Genomic DNA, 23,153 nt, shown 5'->3' with positions numbered 1-23,153 from the left:
ACTTCATCCCGCAACTTCCTTTTTCCTCTTACGCACCCTCACAGTCACACACACATGCACACACACAAAGCTGCTGCTGCTGCTGCTGCTGCTGTGCAGTATAGAACGAGAGTTTATCAAAAGATATATGTGTTGCAAGGGCAACCATGTTATTTAAACAACCCCCTTAACAAACCTCTAATGTGGTAAAGTTACCGCATTTGATGCAAATGCAATTTGTTATCTAAATTGGTGGCGGTCATATCCACAATGTAAAGAGTTTCTTTACAAAGATCAATTTTTAAGTCTCTAAAATGTTTTGTAAATCGCACAATAACTAAAAAATGTATTTGTTACAGTATTTTAAGAGTCTTAAACTATCTTAAACTACAAAAGTTAAATCCTATATATTATAACAATATTGTTTTATTGAATTCACAGCTGAGAATCTCAACAATAAAAACTCCTTCTCATGTAACATCTCAAACAAAAACTCTATGAATCCCTTATTTAGTGTCACTGGATCAACAAAAGTGTAAACTAGTGCTATCAGCAAGTTCTGATGTACAACACAGGGACACAGCAGTTGTAAAATACAATTAAGAACATTTGCTCTTGCAATTTTGAGGTATTTGTACCTTCTTTGAGTATTTCCATTATATGTTACTTTGTATGTCTACTACACTACAATTTAGTGAAATATTGTAATTTTTCATCATACATAATTTTCAATGTTGAAGGATTACATTCACAATAGTATGCTAAATAATTACATTTCCCTACTTGATTAACAGCTGGAACATAAAATCTTTGACGGGGGACATTATTTTTGCATTATGAGTATTTTTACTCTTGAAATTGTAAGTATCAAATTCACCCATCTGTATGGCCGATTTAGCAGTTTTACCTTTAAATGTCCAGAACATAAATTATTCAACCAAACTCACACATTGTATAGATATTCCTCCTGGAAATAGATGTTGAATTTTAGAGGCATAAGATATTGATGGAGTACACAATTTCTATTTTTAGATTGCAGTCTTTTCTGCAGTCAAATATGACATAGGAAAGGGTGTGCTGATATCCCTCCACTGAAGCATAACATTTCAAACTCTGTATAAGAGATGTGATCAAGAGGGAAGGGTAGCTTTTACGGGCATGACTGAGGGGTAGAGAAGAAAATGCATATATTGCTGGATAACTAAAATTAAAGAAACTTTTTGATTTCCCTGCATCCTCCCAAAACACATCATATTGACGTGAGATTAAGGAGTAATACAAATATAACATATAAGGGGGAAATTGTGTCTTGCTTTAACCATCACCTTTCCAGTTACAGTTCAGCTTCTGGAGCTTCATAATAACCAAAAAAACACTTTGACAGGAAAGACGCTTGCTGGTGTGAAAGTTTGAAACCAGGTTTGCAGTTTAAGGCTGATTTCTTAGGGGGCTACTCAAGTCATTTAGTTTGGCACGTCCATAAAGTTGGGGTGAGAGAAATATTTAAACGTCTAAATGTTTAAATGTGTTAGATGCTAAATCTTACAATGAATTTTTATATGGTGTTCCTCAAGCTCACGGTGTCTTAATTTGATATTCTGGAGGGATTCTTGATAATTTTAATCAATTCACAAGTGGTAAAAGAAATGGTTAAATTTAGCACCAAATCTGTGGAGCAAATGGTATTAACCAAACTTTACTGCAAAAACTTATGAGACATAACTGAACATGGGTATGGCCGTCATATATTAATAAGATAAGATAAGATAATCGTTTATTAGTCCCGCAGCGGGGAAATGTACAGGATTACAGCAGCATAGAAGATAGTGCAAACAAGAGACATAGTAAAAAAAAAAGATCAAAAATAAGTATTATAAATAAGCAAATGAGCAATAAAAAAACAGTAAAAAACAGTAAAGAATCCACAGTAACTGAAATAGTATCTATATAGACAGAAACTATTATAACTATTGTATTGCACAGGTTTTTAGTGTCATGTGGCCTACTGGGAGCAGAGCTGGTTGTGCAACCTGACAGCAGCAGGAAGGAAGGACCTGCGGTACCTCTCCTTCACACACCGGGGGTGAAGCAGCCGGTGGCTGAAGGAGCTGCACAGAGCTGCCAGGGTGTCCTGCATGGGGTGGGAGGTGTTGTCCATCAGGGATGATAGCTTGGCCATCATCCTCCTGTCTCCCACTACTTCCACCGTATCCAGTGGACACCCCAGCACACTGCTGGCCTTCCTGACAAGTTTATTTAGTCTCTTCCTGTCGGCTGTCGAGATGCTGCTGCTTGAACAGACCACTGCATAAAAAATGGCTGATGCCACCACAGAGTCAAAGAAGGTCTTCAGGAGTGCTCCCTGCACTCCAAAGGACCTCAGTCTCCTCAGCAGATACAGTCTGCTCTGACCCTTTTTATAAAGTGCATTTGTGTGATTAGTCCAGTCCAGTTTATTGTTCAAGTGAACACCCAGGTACTTATAAGATTTCACAATCTCAATGTCCTGTCCCTGGATGTTCACTGGTTCCGGAGGACAGTGTTTACCCCGGCGGAAGTCCACCACCAGCTCTTTGGTTTTACCAGAGTTGATCTGGAGGCGGTTCCGCTGGCACCATCCTATAAAGTCCTGGTTCAGTTCTCTGTATTCCCTCTCATCACCGGCGGAGATGAGGCCGACGACTGCAGAGTCATCAGAGAACTTTTGCAGGTGGCAGGTAGCAGAGTTGTGTTTGAAGTTCGATGTGTAGATAATGCACTCATAAAGCCCTTTTACACTTTCACAATTTATTTTAATTGATTAATACATTTTATTCCTGATTTGTGACAGGAACAACTTGTCAAACTCTGCTGTGCTGAAAGTCAAATCAATCTTCAGGTTCCCAGCTTTCAGTTGACAGACCTGCTATCTCCCCCTAAAGATCCCCGTTCCCCTTTTAAAAAAAATCCCATGTGGGTCTCTAAGGGTTAAAGGGGCCCTCCAGTGATTTAGTAATCTACATCTGGAAAGTTTGGAGACCTGTGAGAGATAGATTAACAAAAACTAGTCAAAATGGAAGCAGTAGAGGCTGAGATATCCTAACTTTTAATCCAAAGAATGCATCAAGCTCCAAAAATGCTTGATCCTACATTACCCATAATGCACATCTTTTGTTACACTCACTGTCACATAAACAGCTGCGTCTTTCAAATCCAATGCTTCCTGTTTAACATCAGTCACAGACTATACAAAACAACTTAACTTAGTCTGAGTGGTAATACTCATAAAGTGTAGGTTGGTGGAGTTCCTCTTTAAATCACCCTGAGAGAAAAAAGGTCTGTGTCACTTTTTACTTCAACACTAGGTGTCAGCCTTGTTCACATCTCCTTTTTCTCCCCTGCAGATACTGTATCTCCTAACATACTGCCTGGACAGACATGTTGCCAGGCAAACCGCAGAGCATGCATGCCGAACTTTGACTTGACATGTCGCCCCGACAGTCTCACATTTTCATCTCCCCGACTCTTGTTTTTCTGAACTCTGTCTCTCTCTCTCTTGTGACAAGCCTCAACCTGCTCTCTCCTCCCTCTGAGAGCTAATGCTAATTCATGCACTGTGATTTGCTGTTGTCTGTGGGGCTCTGTGTGCCCACCGCACAACCTGATTGGCCTTTCGAGAGACCCTGCAGGTTTGAGGGGGAGCGGGCTTCCACCATTACCACAATGACAAAGTGAGAGACAGTTGCAACTTGGATGAGAGCAGCTGCAAAGGAGGAAGGAAAACCGAGGGGAATGTAGGGCGAGAAAGGGCCATTATGAGATAGAAATATAACAAGGAGAAAGAGAGGAGTGATATCCCAGTGGGCCTCGGTAGAACCCTGCAAACAGGTAGGTGTTACATACTGTAGCTGCTGCAAGGCAAACAACACTAGTGCTCTCTGCTTATTCGTCTGGTTGGCTGGTTTCTTACAGTAAGCTGATGTCACTGCACTCTTTTATTAGTACTTTACTCAGAAACCTCTGCAGGAAAAAAAAACATGTACAAGCATGTGTGTGTGTGCATGTGTTCTGGTATGTAACCACAGTCTTCCCTTGCTTTTAGTGTTCAGACATGAATAATCGCTCCATTGCCTGGTGGCTGAAACAGATCGGCCTGCCCCAGTACACCAAGACACTGGAGAGAGAATATTATGGTCTGGAGGTAAGTGAAAGATCTGAAATGCATCTGTATGCGCTTTTGATATCTCTTCTCTCTTTTTTTTTCTGTGCAATTTCTCTTTTATTGCTTTCTCACTCTCTGCTTGTATTTTTGTTTCCAGGGTTTGCTGGGTGTAACGGACGGAGAGCTGAAGGATTCGGGGATCGAGGATGCAACTCACAGAGAGACCATCCTCAATCAACTGTCAAGACACCAGCAGAGTCTGGAGCCAAACTCTGGTGACACTAACTGGCCAATAATACTATATTCAAATAGTCTTTAAAAAAAAAGATTGATTATCAAGTGGAAACATATTACATTGTATTGCATTTTTGCCCTACAAAGTTGTGACACAGAATGCATTCATATTTTGGATGGTCCCCTGACATTTCCTGCAGGTCAAAGTTTGACAGTGTCCAAGTCTTTTGTTTAGGACTAAAGACCTGCAAAACAAGCAACACATTGTGATTCCTATCATTCTAAGCTGTCCTCTTTGTTTAGTGCTACTTAGCAAACTAAGATGGTGAACACAGTACACATTGAACTTAAATTAACATTGATAACACTGTCATCGTTGGCATGCTAGCATACTGACATTAGCATTTAGCTCAAAGCATCCCTGTGCTATAATGCAGACTCGGAGAGAAGCTCATGTAAAGATTATTTTATTTCTAGATGCTAAATGCTAATGCAACGCAGGCTTCAATACAACAGTTGTGCTTGAAGTGCTAATCTCAAAGATTTTAATTTATTGTTTATTATTCACTGTCAATTAAATTGTCTAAGATTAGCAATTTTTCATTAAAATACAACTAAGAAGTAAACAAGTTAATAAAGACCAGACATTCAATACCAGCTTTAAGCTTCAACACAGTCAGATACTCTGTGTTACCGACACATTTAGGTCCGTTACTTAAAAAGTTTTAAAGTTTGATAACCAGCCATATTGAAAAAGGAAAAGTATGAAAGAGCAGTAGTTGTTGAAATCATTCATGCTTAGCGCTGACACTTTGTACACGCCTTTTTATTAAGTCAGTTATACTGATATGTATTTTAGTTGTTTACTGGCTTGTTCCTTCCCATTGTAATGTAGAGAAGTTGAAGAAGTTCAATGTGAAAATCTAGAGAGTAAGGCATGAATGACAATTTCATAAATGAAACAACGTTGTATAAAGGCGTATTTCATATCCAATTAAAGGAATAGTTTTTGGGAAGTATGCTTATTAGCTTTGTGACTAGAAACAGGTGGAAATATCTAGCTAAAGGTGACAAAAACTACCAGAACCTCTAAAGGTTCACCAATTAACATGTTACATCTCTTTTGTTTCAGCTTCATATCTAACGGACGGACATAAGAATGGTATGGATTCCCTCTTCTTAAACTCTGCAGGACAGCAAACATGCATATATTCCAAAATGTCAAAGTATTCTTTTAAAATGTCCTTTTGTCCTCTCAGGTGTGCAAGTGGAGCGCAGGGTGAGCCGAAAGTACTCCCTGGGGTCGTCTATGGATCTGGTGAGACCATTAAGTTTGGCGCTATAGCATCACAAAACAGTCGACGTCAACTGTAACACCTCCGGCACTCAAAATAAATAAAATAAGACAATGCAATCGTTAGCCGCATCACACGCACACTGTTTGGGTCTCAACCACAATTTTTCCTGCAGGTGAAGCCTAAGAAGGACTTGTTTCGTCAGAGTGTGCTGCCCCGCCTCCAGCGCGCTGATAAAAAACACCGCCTCTCGCCTCCTGCTCCCAGCTCCGCCCCCTGAACGAGGACAACGCTATCAGCGAGGCGGAGCGCTGTCAGGACAGCAAACGCAGGTAAGATGACCCACAATGGGTGGTGTGTGTGTGTGTGTGTGTGTGTGTGTGTGTGTGTGTGTGTGTGTGTGTGTGTGTGTGTGTGACCCACTTTCTCCAGGTTCACATTTGGCTAATAATCAACTAGTGCCTCATAAAATGTCAGAGTTTGTAAGGTGAATGTGTACTCACTAGACAGTATTAATGAAATGCCTTTAAGGATATAAAATAACATTATGTATTTAACGTTGCTTACTTTTATCGACCAGGAGAACAGCTGCTTTTTGATGACTAACACAGTAAACAACACACCTTGGGACTTTGATATTTTGGTCACACTTCCTCCGCAGTGAGCGATCAAGGACTGAGTGACAAAGGCCACTGTGTGTGTTTGTTTGAACGTAGTTAATCTTGAAGTCGCCTTTAAAAAGAAGGTGTATTGCAGGCCCTATTTCAGCATTAAAGGGCCAGTTCACCTAAATAACAGAGAGACATGTTTATTTTCACTCTTTCCCTGGTGTTATTTAACCCTGCAGATAGTTTTTGTTTCATGCGCTCTAGTTTGGAGGTATCCAAATTAATTTCTGATGCCACCACAATAATAAGGGAGTGATTGGAATTCAGTTTGTGGTCCTGAATGCTCTGAACATTTACAACAACTACCAGAAACAGTGTTCCAGTTTCATTTGTCTGACCAAAAAAGAAAAACCTTTAGGTATTAATTTACTGTGACAAAACAAACAAACAAACAAACAAACAAACAAACAAAGACCACAAATCCTCAGACTTTAGCCGCTTGAGACAAGGTAATATTTGCATTTCTGCTCGAAATGACATTTGCCAATAATTGTTCTGACAATCAATTAATGAGCAGAACTTATGCTCATCTGTAGGTTGAAATGTGCATATAGGAGATTATATAAGGTTCTATATTGTCAAGCATTTAATAAAACATGTGAAAACAAGTTCAGCATCTCAGCTGCCAAACATATTTATCATTTTTCCGGAGCTTGTACTGTGCAACTGTATTATGTTGAAAAAAAAATATTGAAGTGCTCAGATTGTGATCAAGAGCAGAAAACATGATCAGGACTTCCCTACTTTAGATTGAACCATTTGAACCTCCACCAAGAAATGTTCATACATAGCCTCTGGTTAGGCCCCCAGACCTGTGCTTTTCCACTGCACATAACATCCCAATCATCTTTATGGTTAGTTCATATGAGCGGTAAGTGAAACAATACTGTATGTTTTTTTGTAATTTTTGTGAACCAGCCCTTTAATTTAGTTTTAAAAAAGTTGTTTCCTTTCATACATAATTGAGTTGTACAACTGACAAGTACTTTAAGTGAATAAATAAGTTCCCCCCCGGGCGCTTCTTAGCAGCCCACTGCTCCTCAGGGATGGGTTAAATGCAGATAATTCTAATTTCCCCATTGTGGGACCTAATAAAGATAAGATAAGATAAGATAAGATAATCCTTTATTAGTCCCGCAGCGGGGAAATTTGCAGGCTTACAGCAGCATAGAGTAAAGTGCACACAAGAGACATAGTAGAAGAAGACAAGATAAAAAAAACAAGCATTATAAATAAGCAATAGAAACAAAAAACAGTAGAAAAACAACAATAACTGAAATATTGTATTTACAGACAGAAAAAAAACTATTTTAACTATTATTGCACAGTGTAATGTGTAATATGTAATGTGTAATATATTGCACAGGGATAAAGGATTAATTATATTATTATTATATTCCTTTATTGATCCCCATGGGGGAAATTCAAGTGTTGCAGCAGCTCAACTACACAGACAATAAATACACATACTATACAACAAAATTATTATTATTATTATTATTATTAATTATTAAATGGAGGCTGGCTGTCAAGTTCAGGCACATCTCTGCTCACCAGACATAAAGCTCTGAACCCTAAAAGGTTGTTAAACCGAACATATAGTGCCAGGTGAAGTAGAGAGTCCCGGGCCTCAGGTCAGGCTCTGATTGGCTGAGGAGCGTTCGAAACCAACGGATAAACACACCTAACCGCACTACAGATTGATATCAATGCGCGGCACCAGAATCACAGCAGCCTTCCAAACGAGCGGCCACATGAGAAAACGTTAAAAAAAATGAACATAAACTTATGTATATTAGAGCAATAATGTAAATAAAACGTTAAAAGAAATGAACATAAACTTATGTATATTAGAGCAATAATGTAAATAAAACGTTAGTCTTTTGCTATCTTAAATCAGTACTATATGTGGGGGGGGTTATGTTGTGTTCAGTTACCCACCATGTAACGCTGACTTGCGGCCAGGTGATGTGTTAACTCGGCTTGTGTCGGTATCCGAGGAATGCCGGGCAGATAGCGGTGTTTCAGCACCGGGGCCTTGGGGCGAGGGAGGAGGGTGGAGAGGGAGAGAGAGGGAGAACTTGTGGGAACTCGTCTGAAACAGCGCGGGGGAGGAGAGAGGAGGAGGAGAGAGAGGGGGGAGAGTTGGGAGGGACCGACGGGGGAGACGACTTGGACGTTGCCTCGCCGCAGCTGTTGTTTGGCGGCGTCACTTCACCACCAAATCGCTGTGAAGAGACCCGACAGGTAGGACCGTTGGCCGTTGACCGTTGACGCTCAGCAGCGGTTTGAACGACGGTTGAGTTTTGTCTTAACGGTTGTTAACGCGAGACTTTAGACGTTAGTGACGTTTTTTGTTTTTTTTTAAACGTTGGTTTGACTTTTAGTGGGCAGTTGATGACTTTATGGACATTTATTCCTCGTTTTTGACACATAAAGATGTTAAAATCTCACTTTTCTCTCAATTTTTTTAAAGTCTTTGATAGAGAATAAAGTCGTCATGTTGACTGCTACTCTACTTACCTGGAGCAGTAACGTCATCTACCTGTTGCACAATCTTGACACAGAAGAAGAAGAAGAAAGGAGACCAATTGAATGTAGTCATTAGATTAAAGTGGGCCTTTTAAGGTTTAAAGTATCAGATCATACACAAGAATAACACAACATAATTCTGCTGAAGCTTAATAAAATTGTGTTTAAACAAAGTTAAATGTGGTGTCAGGTTGTCAGGTTGTGTGTCTCTGCAGCACATTGCTCAGGTGTTTTCTGTTTTGCTGCCTGGACCAACGCCCCTCAAACAGGATGTTGCAGGCTGTTTCTTCACAAGACATCTTACAGCTGTGATTTATCTGAATGACTGTTCTTATGTTGCGCGTCCGGCCTGGCAGTGTTGTTGCTTATTTGATTGTGAACACGCTGTCATTTTATCAGCTAAACTATTTATTTTTACGACACAACAGACCTTTTTAATAAATGTTATATATGTTTTAAAAAGAGGTTCTGTTTCAACGTTTATTGTATTAAGGATTCTAGAGTTTAATTTGTTTTTAGGCCACCCCATTTATATCAAGTGATCACAACTCTCAGAATCTTGCAGCACATTTAATTATAATCATACATTTTATTTACAGAGTGTTTTCTCTGATACTCTGACACTGTACGTGACGGTTTAGTGCATTCAAATCTATACTCGACACAATAAAAGCGCAGAAAAGAAGTGTAGAGTAGAGCTAATCAATCGCTTAGTCAATTGCAAATTTCCCCGCTGCGGGACTAATAAAGGATTATTTTATCTTAATCTACACTTAATTCATTTGATAACCTCAGTTTTCTTTTCAGAATTTGCTGGGGGGTTTTTGTCTTTATATCTCTATATTTGGGCATGTTAGTCGGACAAAACGAGGCATTATGAAGCCACAGCCTTGGGTTTAAGCACAACCACAGCTACAGTACTAATGAGGACACTGTGGTGATGTTTTTTTCTGAGTTTGGTGGTTTTAACAACCTTGGGGGACTTAACATTCTACAGTTAAAAACATACATGGGGTGGGCATGTAGAGTCATTCCTGTATTTTTAGACTTAAAGGGATAAAAGAGTCAGTGTTTCTCCACTACAAAAGTATCTCTGGCAGCATTGAGAGGGCTTTGAAACAGCAATTAGATTTATGTTTGGAAATGGGATAAGTCTTAAGCCTATAAACTTAAACACAATGTTTATAGGCCATTGATATCCAGATAATGTTTGCAGTACCGCTCTAGGTCTTGCTGCAAATATAATTCACCATTAAATTCAATAAATTAAATGTAAAAAAAAATGCAAATTGAACTTATTTAGACTTTTGTTTTGGTGCCTCTGTATTTCTAAAATCTTGGTTTGACTCTGTCTATTTGATAACAAGCGGCCTGATTGTGGCTGGATTTGTAAAGGAAGAGAAGGAGTTTAAGGGGTTTCTTTTAACAGCATCACATGCTACAAGGCCTCCAAAATAACCATGAAGTTGAATCAAATCCATTCTAAAACTGTTTTAAGCAAAGCTACATATCATAGCCCGCATGAATGTAGGATTTATTGTCTGACTGTTATATTTGACCAAAGTAGATTTTGCTATTGTACCTAAGAAAATTGGCAAATTAGTACAATTAAAAGTATCAAAGTGTGTGTGTGTTGTGCTTCAGTGGATGTTGTATAGTTATTTGTCGTATTCAGGGTCAAACAAGTAAGTGTCACACCACTTTTTGTGCATATCCCTCCAGCGATCCCTGAACACACGATTTGTTCCACATTGTTAAACCATGCGAGAGGCAGACATAGATGTAGATTTTCTAGAATGGCTAATGGCTCATGTGATGGCTGAGGTTTTCTTGTTGAGCTGCCATGCTGTGAGTTCTCTGAGCTTGTATTTACAGACACAGGAAAGTGGAAGCTTAGGGAGGAAGGAAGAAGGAAAAAGAGGCACGCTATCAAAAGGTCCCCTAGTTATTCTGTGGTGTTAATGACAGATCCAGACCTTGGCATTGGCCTTCCATCCTTGTACTATTCATGTTTAAAACAAGAACAATGCACCATATCTGTGACTCCCTATTGTTGAGTTTCATAGCTCCAAATCATCTCTTCTCTCTTGTTTTCCAGCAAGAGGAGGAGTGTCAGCGCATACCTCAGCCAGCTGAAGGTAAGAGGTTAATCATATGGCTTCTCCCTCTATAGCTGCCTCTTTTTTTTTTTTTTTTCCTACATATTTTCCCTTCATACCATACACACATACAAAATGTGAGTAAATATGCGTAACTATGGTCTCTGCTGCGTGCCTCGCAGGTGTTTGGAGGTCGAAGAGACATGGACTCATTTAAGAAGGAGCTGGAGGAGGAGCTGAAGCTCAGCACTGATGACCCGACGAGCCACGCATGGTACCACGGACCGCTGAGCAGAGAGGTGCTCAATGGACCACACTGTTCTCGCTGTATATGCACTTAAATAGCAAAATTATAAAAAACAAATTAAAGGAATAGATTGTTATTGGGAAAAATCTTAGATAAGGAGATAAATACCAGTCTTACATCTATAAAGGATGATTTATCTTTAGACAGAGAAAAATGCAACCCAATCCAGTATTTCTGCTAAACTAAGCTGGATGGCTGGCGGCTAAAGTTTCATACACAGTTGCCAGTTTATTTATTAGGTACACAAAGCTGAAACTAATGCAGTTTAATCCCACCGTCCTGCAATAAATCCTACCTTCAAGAAGATGTGGATTAACTTAACCTGCTGACTTGTCTCCAGGCTGCAGAGTCTTTGTTTGAGAGGGACGGAGACTTCCTGGTCCGTGACTCAAGCTCTTGCCCCGGAGACTACGTTCTGAGCTGCTTTTGGAAGGATGGGCCCATGCACTTTAAGATTATACGAGTGATCCTTCGTCCAAAAAAGGTATGTCAATGTTATGCTTCTACATGTACTGCAAATGGGGGATAATGGATTAGTTGTTAAAATAATTTATGTAGCTACAATGCCAACTTTTAACTGGTCTGATCTTCTTCAATGTGAGGATTTTTCTGCATTTTATGTCACTGTTTAATTCATTTTTTATGGGTTAGAATAATTGATTGTTAAAAGAATCTTAAAAAAAAAAAAAAATTATAAATATAAATTTAATGTTTTTGTGCAAATCATCAAAACCTAAAAACAATCATTTGTTTATCAAACATCCACCTCCTCTACGTTGCTCTGAAAAGTTTGTAGCTTGGCGGCTGCAGTCAGCTTTGATTCTTAGTGTTTACAATAAAGGACTCAAATTAAATAACATATAAACATATCTGTTCTCAAATTAAATAACATATAAACATAGCAATAAACATATCAAAACGTCCATCGTATCTTCTCAAATCACACCTGGAGTATAATCTACTTCTCAACCGTTGATTTGTATGTTCATGATGTTTCAATCTCCCAGTCTCAAAATACACACTGCATATATACTTTAAACTGTATATTTTATGTTGCACTATTGCCCCCTCATATTTCTGAAAGTCGTGCAGAAATATTTTGCCAATAATTGACTAAGTGATGAGTGTTTGGAGCATACTGAGCATGCAGATCAATAGTGGAGAAGTGGCTTATGCTGTAAGAGGGATTTGAGACATTTTTATGGACTTTTTGATGCTTTTTAAAATTAAATCTGCGACTCAGGGTCACTATGTTAACTGAGTGTGAGCTGACCTCCGCTAAGCTACAATATTCACCTGTCTAGCCTCTGGGTGGTGAGAATCTGGTACTGAAAAGATGGATTTCTTTTTGGGACTATTCCTGTAAAGGCTCTGCTTGGTACATTATGTGTGTGCCTCCGTCTGTGTGACAGGGCTACACTCGGGAGCTGTTCCAGTTTGAGGAGGATCGCTTTGACAATGTTCCTGCTCTGATCCGGTTCTATGTGGGCGACCGTCGGCCCATCTCCCAGGCCTCTGGCGCTGTGATCTTTCACCCAATCACACGGACCCTTCCTCTGCGTGTCATCATCGAGCGACATGGAGAGCCCACAGGCAGCAGCAGCAGCAGTAGTAGCAATAGTGGTGGTGGTGGTGGTGCGGGGCAAGAGAAACACAGTCAAGCCGACAAAAGGCGCAGCCTCAGTTCTGCACATAACGACACACTGCAGCTCATCAATCCGCTGCTAAGGTGGGAGGAAGTCTGTCGAAATGTAGTCCAGTCCACATACACATGTAGAGTGCTGAAACAAACTACATGTTAAAGAACTTTATTTTATGCGTGGCAGGAGTGGAAGTCAGCCTGCGAACTTGGAGAACGTTGGACGTAGACCTTCACTTCAGTCTGCACAGTCTGACAGCAACCTACGAACTGGTACGTTATACATTCATGTGTCTGTCACCGCTAACCCCTAATGGCCACTGGATGCAGCTCCGTGCAGCCGCAGGAGACAGTCATCTTTTCATTCCAGCCACTGTGCTGTCATGCACACTGACTCATGAGGAGCTCTTCTTTCCAAACATAGATATTTTATGCACCAGGTCTATTTTTGTCGGAGCAGCTTGTATCTCCGAAGCATGAAATTCACTTTTAAATGTATAAAGATGCTATTATTTATACATAAATGAAATATTTGCTTTATTTCTTTGTCAATATGTACTAGTTTTCCAACCGCTAATATGCAGATGAAGATAAGAGAACATTCTGTGTATAGCAGTTAAAACAAGTTAGGCACAGGCACAAAGGATCTGTTGCTACATTGATTATAAACAGACTGCTAAATTATTTTCAATCTGCTTGTAAAACACAAACATACCAGGGAAAAAACTGTGAATATGTTGCTGCTGCAGGCCTCGAAAATACATTTGTGGACATTTGAACTGCGACAGAGTCACGATTGAGCTGTTGCGCAACCCGAAAAGCACCCAGTGGGCATGTGTGGTCAGCTTCCTGTCCTGCATGGTTGACCTGTATTGTTTTTCCAGAATTGATTTGAGGAGGTGTAAAAGCATGACGCAAAACCATCATCAGAGCACAGAGAAGAAACAGTTCTCTGCGACACCGTCTTGTTTATCTTTCCACTTCCCTCTGTCACTCTTCCTCATCCAGGCGTTCCACAGAACACTCAGTCGAAGGACACTGGCCCCGCCCCCATCTCCCCAGTGTTTCGCACCGGCAGCGAACCCCTGCTGAGCCCACGACCACGACACACACGCCCCTCCTATCCAGGTGACAGGCATACATACTTTCATTTATGGTCAGATGAAAGAAAAGCAAGTAGCAGATAGTTATTGCACATCACAAATGTCTGTCTGGCTCTGCCATAATACAGACAATTTGTGGGTTTTGGCAGCCTGAAGGAAGTTTTCATTCCACAGTCGATATCATTTTTTGACCCAACTCTTGTATGGAGAGGTATTTTTTAAGAGAATTTAGAGCTTGGGAAATAATACACTTAATACTAAGGGTTTGGTACTAATTAAAGGGTAAAAAAGAGACAATTTTCAGAGTAATTTCCTTGAAAGAAGCATACCATTTACATAAAATATAATTGAGCAGCTAATTATATGAAATGCTTATAATTAAGCAAAAAATTATAGACTTCCTTTTTTTAAAGGGGTGGATGTATTTTATGACTTTTGCTTACAATCTCAGTATTTCTAAGATCTTGGTTATGGCCTTGATGCTTGGTACAGAAGGGGCTAGTTACATTTCAGGGCAAAAAAAATCCCTTGAGCCTTTCTGGAGCTCAACTTGTATGTGTGAATAAGTCAGCAGCTTAAAAGTTTAAGCACCATAGCTGTGCCTCCTCTGAATATGGAGACTGCCAAAGACACAGACGCATAACTCCCTCCTCCGTCCCTGTAGGTGGTGGTGTAACTTTGCGAGGATCAGATGGACAGCTGCACCCCAGAGCTCCTCCTAAACCTCTCAGGATCTCTGTAGTGTTTGCCAATAGCGTCCGTCCTCCGCCCACTGACCGGGACATTAACCCCTCCTCTCTCTACGATGAGCTGGTCATCCAGGTAAAGAAGTCATCACAAATCACAGCTCAGCTTGTCATGTTTTTATGTGTGATCTCTCTTTCTATTCAGGGTAATTTGTCTTTTACAGTCTGTAAATCCTCCATGGAGAGTTTATGTCCTCTTGCTGTTGTGTCCAGGTGCCACAAGACCGGCAGAAAGGTCATGTGGACCGACTGCGTGCAGAGGAGAAGTGGCAGAGCCGCGCCCGCCTCACAGAGACTTCCTTTGGCTTCCTGGAGGCACAGCAGAGCGAAGAATCATCACAGCTGCCGGTGCTGCCGCAGAAGAAAAAGGCAGAGGAAGTGGAAGACTGGCACTTTGAAAAGCCACAAGTTTGTATAAATTAAATACGGTTTATAGTTTATATAATAGCTTTCTGTTCTAAGTAGATATGAAGGTGATATGTTTTAAAGGATTAAGGCAGTGTTTTGCAAGTATTAGCTTCTTAATCACAACCATGTAAACACTAGATGTTTCTGCATTTCAGTGGGGTTTTTTTGGCATGCTGTACAGTTTAACCTTTCTGATAATCGAAATAATTGTTTTATATAATCAATGAAAGAGCTGTCAACTCTGCATTCATTTTTGTCAAAGTTGTTTATTATTGTGGTGAGATAATTAGTTGATTAGTCAGTCTGCAAAAATATATTCAGCAAAGGTCACTTTCTAAAAATCCTAAAATTCTGTGGTTCCCATTCCTCAAATGTGAATGTTTACTGGTGTTCTTTGTCTTCTGTGATAGTATATTCAATTCAGTTTATTTTGTATAGCCCAGAATCACAAATTACAAATTTGCCTCAGAGGGCTTTACAATCTGTACACATGCGACATCCTCTGTCCCGGGACCCTCGGGACAGAGGATGTCGCATGTGTACAGATTGTTTGATTATTTGAATTCCTTTATGTTTTGGTTTGTTGGTCTGACAAAAGCCGCTTTTTTAAGATAGCATGTTTGCTTCTAAGAGATTGTGATGGACATTTTCTTGAATTTTTTTTGATTTTATAGATTATTATCAAAATAATTGCAAGAAAATAATTGTAATTTCAGTTGAAAGTTTAAATAATCTGAAGTTGCAGCAGTATTTCCATGCAACTTTAATGTAGCACTGACAGATAAATTCAGACTAGATTTTAGACATTCTAATTGATAACACAACACAAGCAAGTTTAGCAAGTTCAAGAGTCAGCGAATAGATTTTCGTTGTAATATCCATCTTACTCCATCACAGGTGGAGTCGGTCTCGTGTTTCCAGTTGGATCAGTTTGAGTCGCTGCTCTTGCCGGAGAACAACCGCCCTCTGGAGCCCATCGTCCTGCTGACACTCAAAGAGATCTTCAACCGCTCAAAGGCCGACAGTACTGCTCTACACATGCTCAGTGTCGACTGCCAGGTAGCTCCCGTCAGAATCAATATACGTTTCATTGTTTATGTTTGCACTCCAGACAAATTCAAAACAAAGGTAACTTCCTATCAAATGCAAATAGTGGACTAAAACTTCACTATTCTGAATGATTCACACTGCTTCAGTATTATTCATAATGACCAATGTGCTGCAGGTCGCACGCATTGTTGGGGTGACTGATGAGCAGAAGATGATTATGGGAGTTGGATCAGGGCTGGAGCTTGTCACTTTGCCACACGGACGCCAGTTACGACAGGATTTGTTAGAAAGGTACATGAGACTGGCATGCAATGAAAGAGTTGATTTACCCATACAACAAGAACAGCACATTTCCTCACAAAGTGGTATATAGCCATGCAGATATCTTTGTTGTAATTTGTCCAGGCTGTAAGGTATATCTGATCTCTCACTTTATGACAAACAATGCCCGTGAAAGGACTTTTGTTTGGGGCGCCAAGCATAAGAAGATAAATTTCACAGCGACAGATTTTAGGGTTAGGCTTAATGTTTTTTTTTCCCCGGTAAACAGTAGTTTTGTGGATTATCTAGAGAAACTGGGACATTTATGTTGGTGCTTTATATTTTTTTAAATGTCATTTTTTTAATTATTTGGGGTGGCCACCACAACATTCCTTTTACTTCTATTGCTCTGGGGTTGAGTCTCGATAGCGACTGAAGTGAGAAAACTGTCCCCCACCTACTGCATTATTCAATCTGCAACCCTCTCACACCTCTAATCTATTCATTTTTTAGGCATCATCTAATAGCACTAGGAGTCGCAGTGGACATCCTTGGCTGCACTGGAACTGTGAGCCAAAGGTCAACTGTCTTACATAAACTAATATTATTGGCTCAAGCCCTGAAAGAACATGCCCACAACCTCTACTCCTTCTCAGCTGTGATGAAGGCTCTGGAGATGCCTCAGGTAATGTAATAAACACAAACGTATGCTTGGTTATTCACTGTAGTAACGCGATTTTAATCCTGTTAGATAAACAAGTGACAGGTATTCATAAAAACATCATAATAAAGTATGCCATGAGAACAGTCATAAAGTCATTCTATAGTACGTCATAAAAAATATTTAAAAACTCATAGTATTCCATAACAAATGTAAAAGAAAAATCACTTAAATGGTTAAGTATGTCATAAAAAAGTAATTGTATGGTGCGTCTATTCTATATTATGCCATATGACACAAAATAGTCAAACAATAATATGCTTTATGCTAATAAAAGTTAAAGTATACTATATCATAAAAAGTCATTGTATAGTATGCAATGAATAATGTCATAAAAAGTAATTGTAAAGTATTTCAAAAAATGTCTTAGAGTATGTAAAAAAAAAAATGTAATTTAAAAAGTCATATTATAGTATGCCATGAAAAACTAACATGAAATGTAATAATAATATTTGATGTCGTAAAATGTCATTATAATATTCCGTCACAGGCGTCATAGTAAAATATGTCATAAAAAATTGAATTAAAGAATTATGTCAGAAAGTCATTTTAGAGTATGTCAAAAAAGTAATAGTATAGCATGTCGAAAAAAAAAAGGGCAAAAAAGTCATAGTATAAAAAAAGTCATGTTTTAGTCTGATAAAAAACAGTAATAAAAAGTCATAGTACAGCATGTCAAAAAGTCATAGTATGGTATGTCGAAAAAAGTGAAAAAAAAGTCATAGTATAGTATGTCGAAAAAAGTGGAAAAAAAAGTCATAGTATAGTATGTCGAAAAAAGTGGAAAAAAAGTCATAGTATATGACAAGTTCCTAGGTGTTTTTCAACTCTTGCCCAACTTGAAATGGCCTGGTACATGAGCCTCAAAGGAGGCACGGGACAACTCTTTCCAACACAGCTCAATTTTTTTTTTCCTTATTTGTTTCTTGTTGATGAGTGGTTGGTCTATCAGGTTGAAAACCTTCAAAACACAAAAAGCATAAGTTATCCAAACATGCAAATAAATTTTAAACAATTCTCAGTACCAAGTACTAAGGCTTACAACAGGTGGACTTTCTGAAACAATCCCAACTAATGACTAAGAGACTGTTGAAATGCAAACAGTATGCAGCATTGGTGTTTTTAAGGAAAGCTCATCAAACATTAACCTAAGTTGAACAATCAACAAAATACACTCAACCAAAAAGCCAAACTCATATGCATGCAGCAAACTGATATGCATGCTGTCTGTATAAATGATTACTAAATAATCATCACAATAAAAAGTCTTGTTACCGTACCAGTGGCTCCTTGTACCACGAGTTGAATCCTTTGTTTGTTGCTCTCTCTGCTGATATGCTTGCTGAGAGACCTTCCATTCACAGGTGTTCCAACTTAAAAGGGTAATGAGCAGCCTGCACTGGCCTGCCGGTGGTGCATTGTGGGACTTGTAGTTTTTAAGGCAAAGTCATGTGAGCTGATATGAACTGAAATGAATCTTTACCTCAACAGTATAGTATGTCGAAAAAAGTGAAAAAAAAGTCATAGTATAAAAATGTTGAAATAAGTGAAAAAAAAGACAGTATAGTATGTCGAAAAAAAAGTAATAGTATAGCATGTCGGAAAAAGTGAAAAAAAAGTAATGGTACAGTATGTCAAAAAAAGTCATAGTATAGTATGACAGATGTAGAAAAAAAGTCATAGTATAGTATGCAAAAAATCATAGTAAAAAAGACATAGTATGTCGAAAAAGTGAAAAAAAACACAACATATCAAATTAAAAGTCATAGTATAGTATGCCATAAAAAACGTCATACAAAGTCATAGTTTAGTATTCACAAAAAGATCATTAAAAGCTCATAGCATTTCATAAGAAATGTTTAAAAAAAATAATATGTATATTTGTTCATGCAGATAATGCGACTGGAGATGACATGGCGAGCGCTGAGAAGGAACCACACAGAGACGGCTGTTTTATTTGAGAAGAAACTCAAACCTTTCATGAACCTGCTGAACGATGGAGACAGTGAGTGGTGGTGTTTGACACTAAGACACATTACAAAACAATTAATAGGAGCTTCATCGAATATGCTTTATACAAATCATCAGACTTCATGCTTCTCCCTCTGGAGCCATTCAAATGCTTTGTACATTGTTACTCCACAATACCTAGAAAAGTGCTGTATACATAGCACTGTTACCCATTTTTTAAGTATCAAAAGTATTGCATGGGGTCTTATATGCTTTTATATTTTTCTGTAGGCTCGGTAGTCCAAGGTCCCATCGCCGTGCCACACCTGGTTCCTCTGCTGATGGCGATGGAGGGTGACGACCCAGTGGAGAACAGTGAGCGAGGCTGTCAGCTGCTCTACGACGTCCTCCAGTCGGCTCGCAGTGCCGCGCTGCACGCACAAGATTATCAGCAGCACGCACAGTCTCTGCTCACAGGTACACGCATGCATGTGCAGTAATGTCTTCTCTCTCATTAGACAGTAACAGACAAATGGGCCTCAGAACATTACTCTATTCTTATCCCAAGTCTTTATTTTTTCCATGAGGGTGCTTTGTACAAATGACAGCTTTACCAATTCTCTCTTAATTGTCCAATTTGCCATACATATCTGGTTTTAACCTGATTAATAAAAAGAGATGTGAGTTCCAGTAGTGAGATATGATAATTAGCATTAATCACAACTCTAAATTGCTGTATAAGGCGAACTGTTCTGCTCTGTTTGCCTTATAATGAATTTCCTAACAATTCCTAACGATTTAATATAAATGACCAAACCAAAATATGACAATTAAATTCAACAATCTAGGAAAGATTCGTTTTGTCTTTATCAAACCTCAAATTGGCAACCCAAAGACGATGATTTTGTGAACAGATTATTTATCTTGCATGATTTTTATTTTAGTTTCTTTTCTAGTATTAATAGTTATTTTATTTCAGTTGATATCTGTAACAAATTCATTCAGATTAAGGCATCAAACTAATAATTAAATAAAGAAGTTAGAACAAAAATCTGTCAAAAAAAGTCATAGTATATTAAAAAGAAGTTATATAAATTTCACATTATCGTATGTCAAAAAAGTCTTAGTATAGTATGTTAAAAACATTCATATTATAGTACAACAAAAATAAACTAGTACAGTACACTGTTACTCTGTTCATGACTTGTGAGAACAGGTCTGGACCACTTGTGAGCTTGAAGAACTCGTCTGTTTGAGTGGTTCTTACTTGAGGCCTGTTTGTACTTCCAGCCAGAGCAAGTGTGTTTACTCTACATTACATAGTATGTAAAAGATGACGTTGATGTGAAATTACATAATTCTTTGTATCTGATCTGATGTCCGTCACATTTCTTCAACAGGAAGCTGGGAGCCGGTCCCTGAGCTGCTGGAGGCTTTCCGGACGGAGTTCGCCCTGCGGCTGTTCTGGGGTCAGTCGGGGGCAGTGGCCGACAGAGAGGAGCGCTACGAGAAGTTTGACAAGATTCTTTGTGTACTCTCTGATAAACTGGAACCCCTGGAGATCACCCCACAGACACCTGACCCTCTAACCTGAGCCTCAGGGTCCGTTTCACCCAGTGAAACGTGAAAGTCAGCACTTTCACAAGAGGAGAGAAATACGAAAGTCAAATGTATTTAGTTGAGCCTTTGCGCATCTCGCCCCTGAGGTCACACGGACATAAATGAAATGGTATTTTTGAGATGTGAGAGACTTTCAAGCTTGTCAACTTTTAACTTATAATGGAATGAGTTGTATCTTGAACTTGTGGATCCTGGGCAGTCTATCACTGTGAAAAGAGCTGCGTTGGATTCAGAAAATCTGGAACGGTTTACCCAAAAAACTAGCATCTCTTAACTTCTTAAAATGTGCATTTCTGATACTCAGACACCGTTTTATGGACACCACTCTGATACTTGAGATTCAAAAGGATCAACATGACTCAAACAGATAGTTCCCTTTGTACATGACCTGCTGCTGTAAAGGACCACACTGGGAATTGTGTTTTTCTATTTCAGTGTTTTTAATGCAATAAATGGATGTTAAATGTATGCATTTGTAATATTTCTTACAAATGATACTGTAAATAAACAAAGACAAGAAATGGGGTTTTTTTCTTTTTCACTTTATGACTCAAAACAATACATGTAAATACGTACATTTTCTGTTTAAAAATGGATCATACAATAATACCCCTTTAAAATGCTAAGAAAACATCTAGTGCAGGACAGAGTGGTAGAGACAGAGATGGGTAAACAGTATATGGCTCAATGTAAGATTTGTAGAGTCTGAGCTTCACAGTGCAGAGTTTGACACGAGAAGACGGATTCATCTGCTGAAAGAGGAAAGTTTCTCTGCGCTCAGACGTGTATTAAGGAATGTCCAATTAGTTTGATGTGAGTCTATAAACACTCCTATCAGATTTTAAAAGTGCTATTACTTTTTTACTGGTGTATACTGTTCTCTTGGCAGTGATCCAGCAAGGAGCTGAATCATAAAACCTCCCATTTCCTTCCTTTTGAAATCCACCCTGGTGTCATTAATTCAAAAAGGTTTTCAACCATGATCATTGTTTCAGAGACTTGGAGAAGGTCACTAACAGTGAAAAGCTGGAGGCTCAAAATATGAAAGCAGAGTATGAAGTATGATAATCAGGGAAAGAACCAGTTAAGGACCAGAGATCACTCTGCCATTTCAATGCGTAGTATGAATTTAAAAGTGAAGACGAGGACTTAATAATGGTCTGTTATCCACTTTTGAGTTGCACGTTTTTCTGGTTTTATGACGTCAGTGCTGTGATGATCTCTGAAGCAGCGACCTCAAACGCAGGCAGTTTAACAAGTGTTTGTGGCAAGAATTATAACATGGTAAAAAATGCAAGGCAAGTTTCCATTTCTAAGTCTTCCTGAAACAATACTCACATGCGTATATGTACATTGGAGCAGTTTAATTATGCTGTTATTATTCTTCCTGTTCATACTGATTGGTGGTTTAAACAGTCCTCCCCAAATATATATTCCAAAGTTAATTTAAAACTCATATGAGGCACCAGCAAACTTGAAGTAGTTATGTAAAAGAGGTTGTATACCAAAACTGACATTCTTTTTAGTTTGTAATTCCTCCTGGTGTTTTCCTGCTGAGCTGGAGGGATAGCAACACACAGGTAATTTTGTGTTAAAAAAAATGAAACTTTGGAGAAATACCCACTTGATTAGTCTAACCCAGACTGCTTAATCCTCTTATTTTCTGAAAAACTTGACCCAGAATGAGATTTTGTCCCCCAGAAGCACAATAGGAATGGAACTAATCGGAGCCGGTATGAACAAGACGAATGATTGCATCAAACAAAACCTATTTCAAATGTTCATACGGACACGTGACTATTGTTTAAAGACAACATAAAAAAACCACATTTAAAATCTATCCTTTACAGTGACACTCCATGGTGAGATGTTGCTAAGAGTAGTGGTTTTCATCCAGTTATAAGTCATAAAACATCACTATGATAAAAAGAAAAAAAAAACTCACATTATCCTGTCAGGAGAGAGGTTTTTGCAGAGGAAGGACGGTGTTACAAAAAGGAAAAGGATCAGCAGGTTATTAGAGAGGGGGAATGTGGGGGGGAAAAGTCAAGTGAAAGGATATATCAACATAAAAATATGTAGCGCTAAAGGCTACTATGGTGCTGAATATGTCACGCTAGTCATCACTTAACGCTGCAACAACAACAACAACAACAAAAAAAAAAAGTTCAGGTATACATTCACAAGTTTGGATTTAAAAGAGCTGGAATCCATAAAGATCATACAGTCTGCGTTTGGAGAGCAGAGAGAGGGAGTGTAGGATAACAAGCTTTCTAATCACTCTCTTTCATCTCGCCACACACATCACTGGCTGAGAGAAAAGAGGAGGAGGACAGCTCCAATTATCGTGGGTGACTTTGTATTCACCTTAGGCTCTTAACTTACCTTTCCATCAAAAGC

General features: G+C 38.9%; 1 protein-coding gene across 1 annotated transcript; it reads left to right on the top strand.

The window, feature by feature from the left end:
* Positions 1-3,784: 3,784 nt before the first annotated feature.
* On the top strand, positions 3,785-23,073 carry sh2d3a (SH2 domain containing 3A). Its single transcript, XM_054603667.1, is given in 21 exon segments — positions 3,785-3,846; positions 4,061-4,159; positions 4,278-4,395; positions 5,487-5,516; positions 5,614-5,672; positions 5,825-5,897; positions 5,900-5,981; positions 10,948-10,987; positions 11,131-11,247; positions 11,596-11,739; positions 12,668-12,984; positions 13,082-13,167; positions 13,903-14,022; positions 14,662-14,819; positions 14,957-15,151; positions 16,049-16,210; positions 16,377-16,492; positions 16,976-17,147; positions 19,077-19,188; positions 19,425-19,610; positions 20,534-23,073. Coding segments are annotated over 20 exon segments (2,571 nt in total). The 5' UTR covers positions 3,785-3,846; positions 4,061-4,069; the 3' UTR covers positions 20,728-23,073.
* Positions 23,074-23,153: the final 80 nt, after the last annotated feature.

The sequence above is a fragment of the Anoplopoma fimbria genome, chromosome 9 (genome assembly GCF_027596085.1).
Source record: "Anoplopoma fimbria isolate UVic2021 breed Golden Eagle Sablefish chromosome 9, Afim_UVic_2022, whole genome shotgun sequence".
Classification (NCBI taxonomy): domain Eukaryota; kingdom Metazoa; phylum Chordata; class Actinopteri; order Perciformes; family Anoplopomatidae; genus Anoplopoma; species Anoplopoma fimbria.
This window is presented reverse-complemented; position numbering and strand designations above follow the sequence as displayed.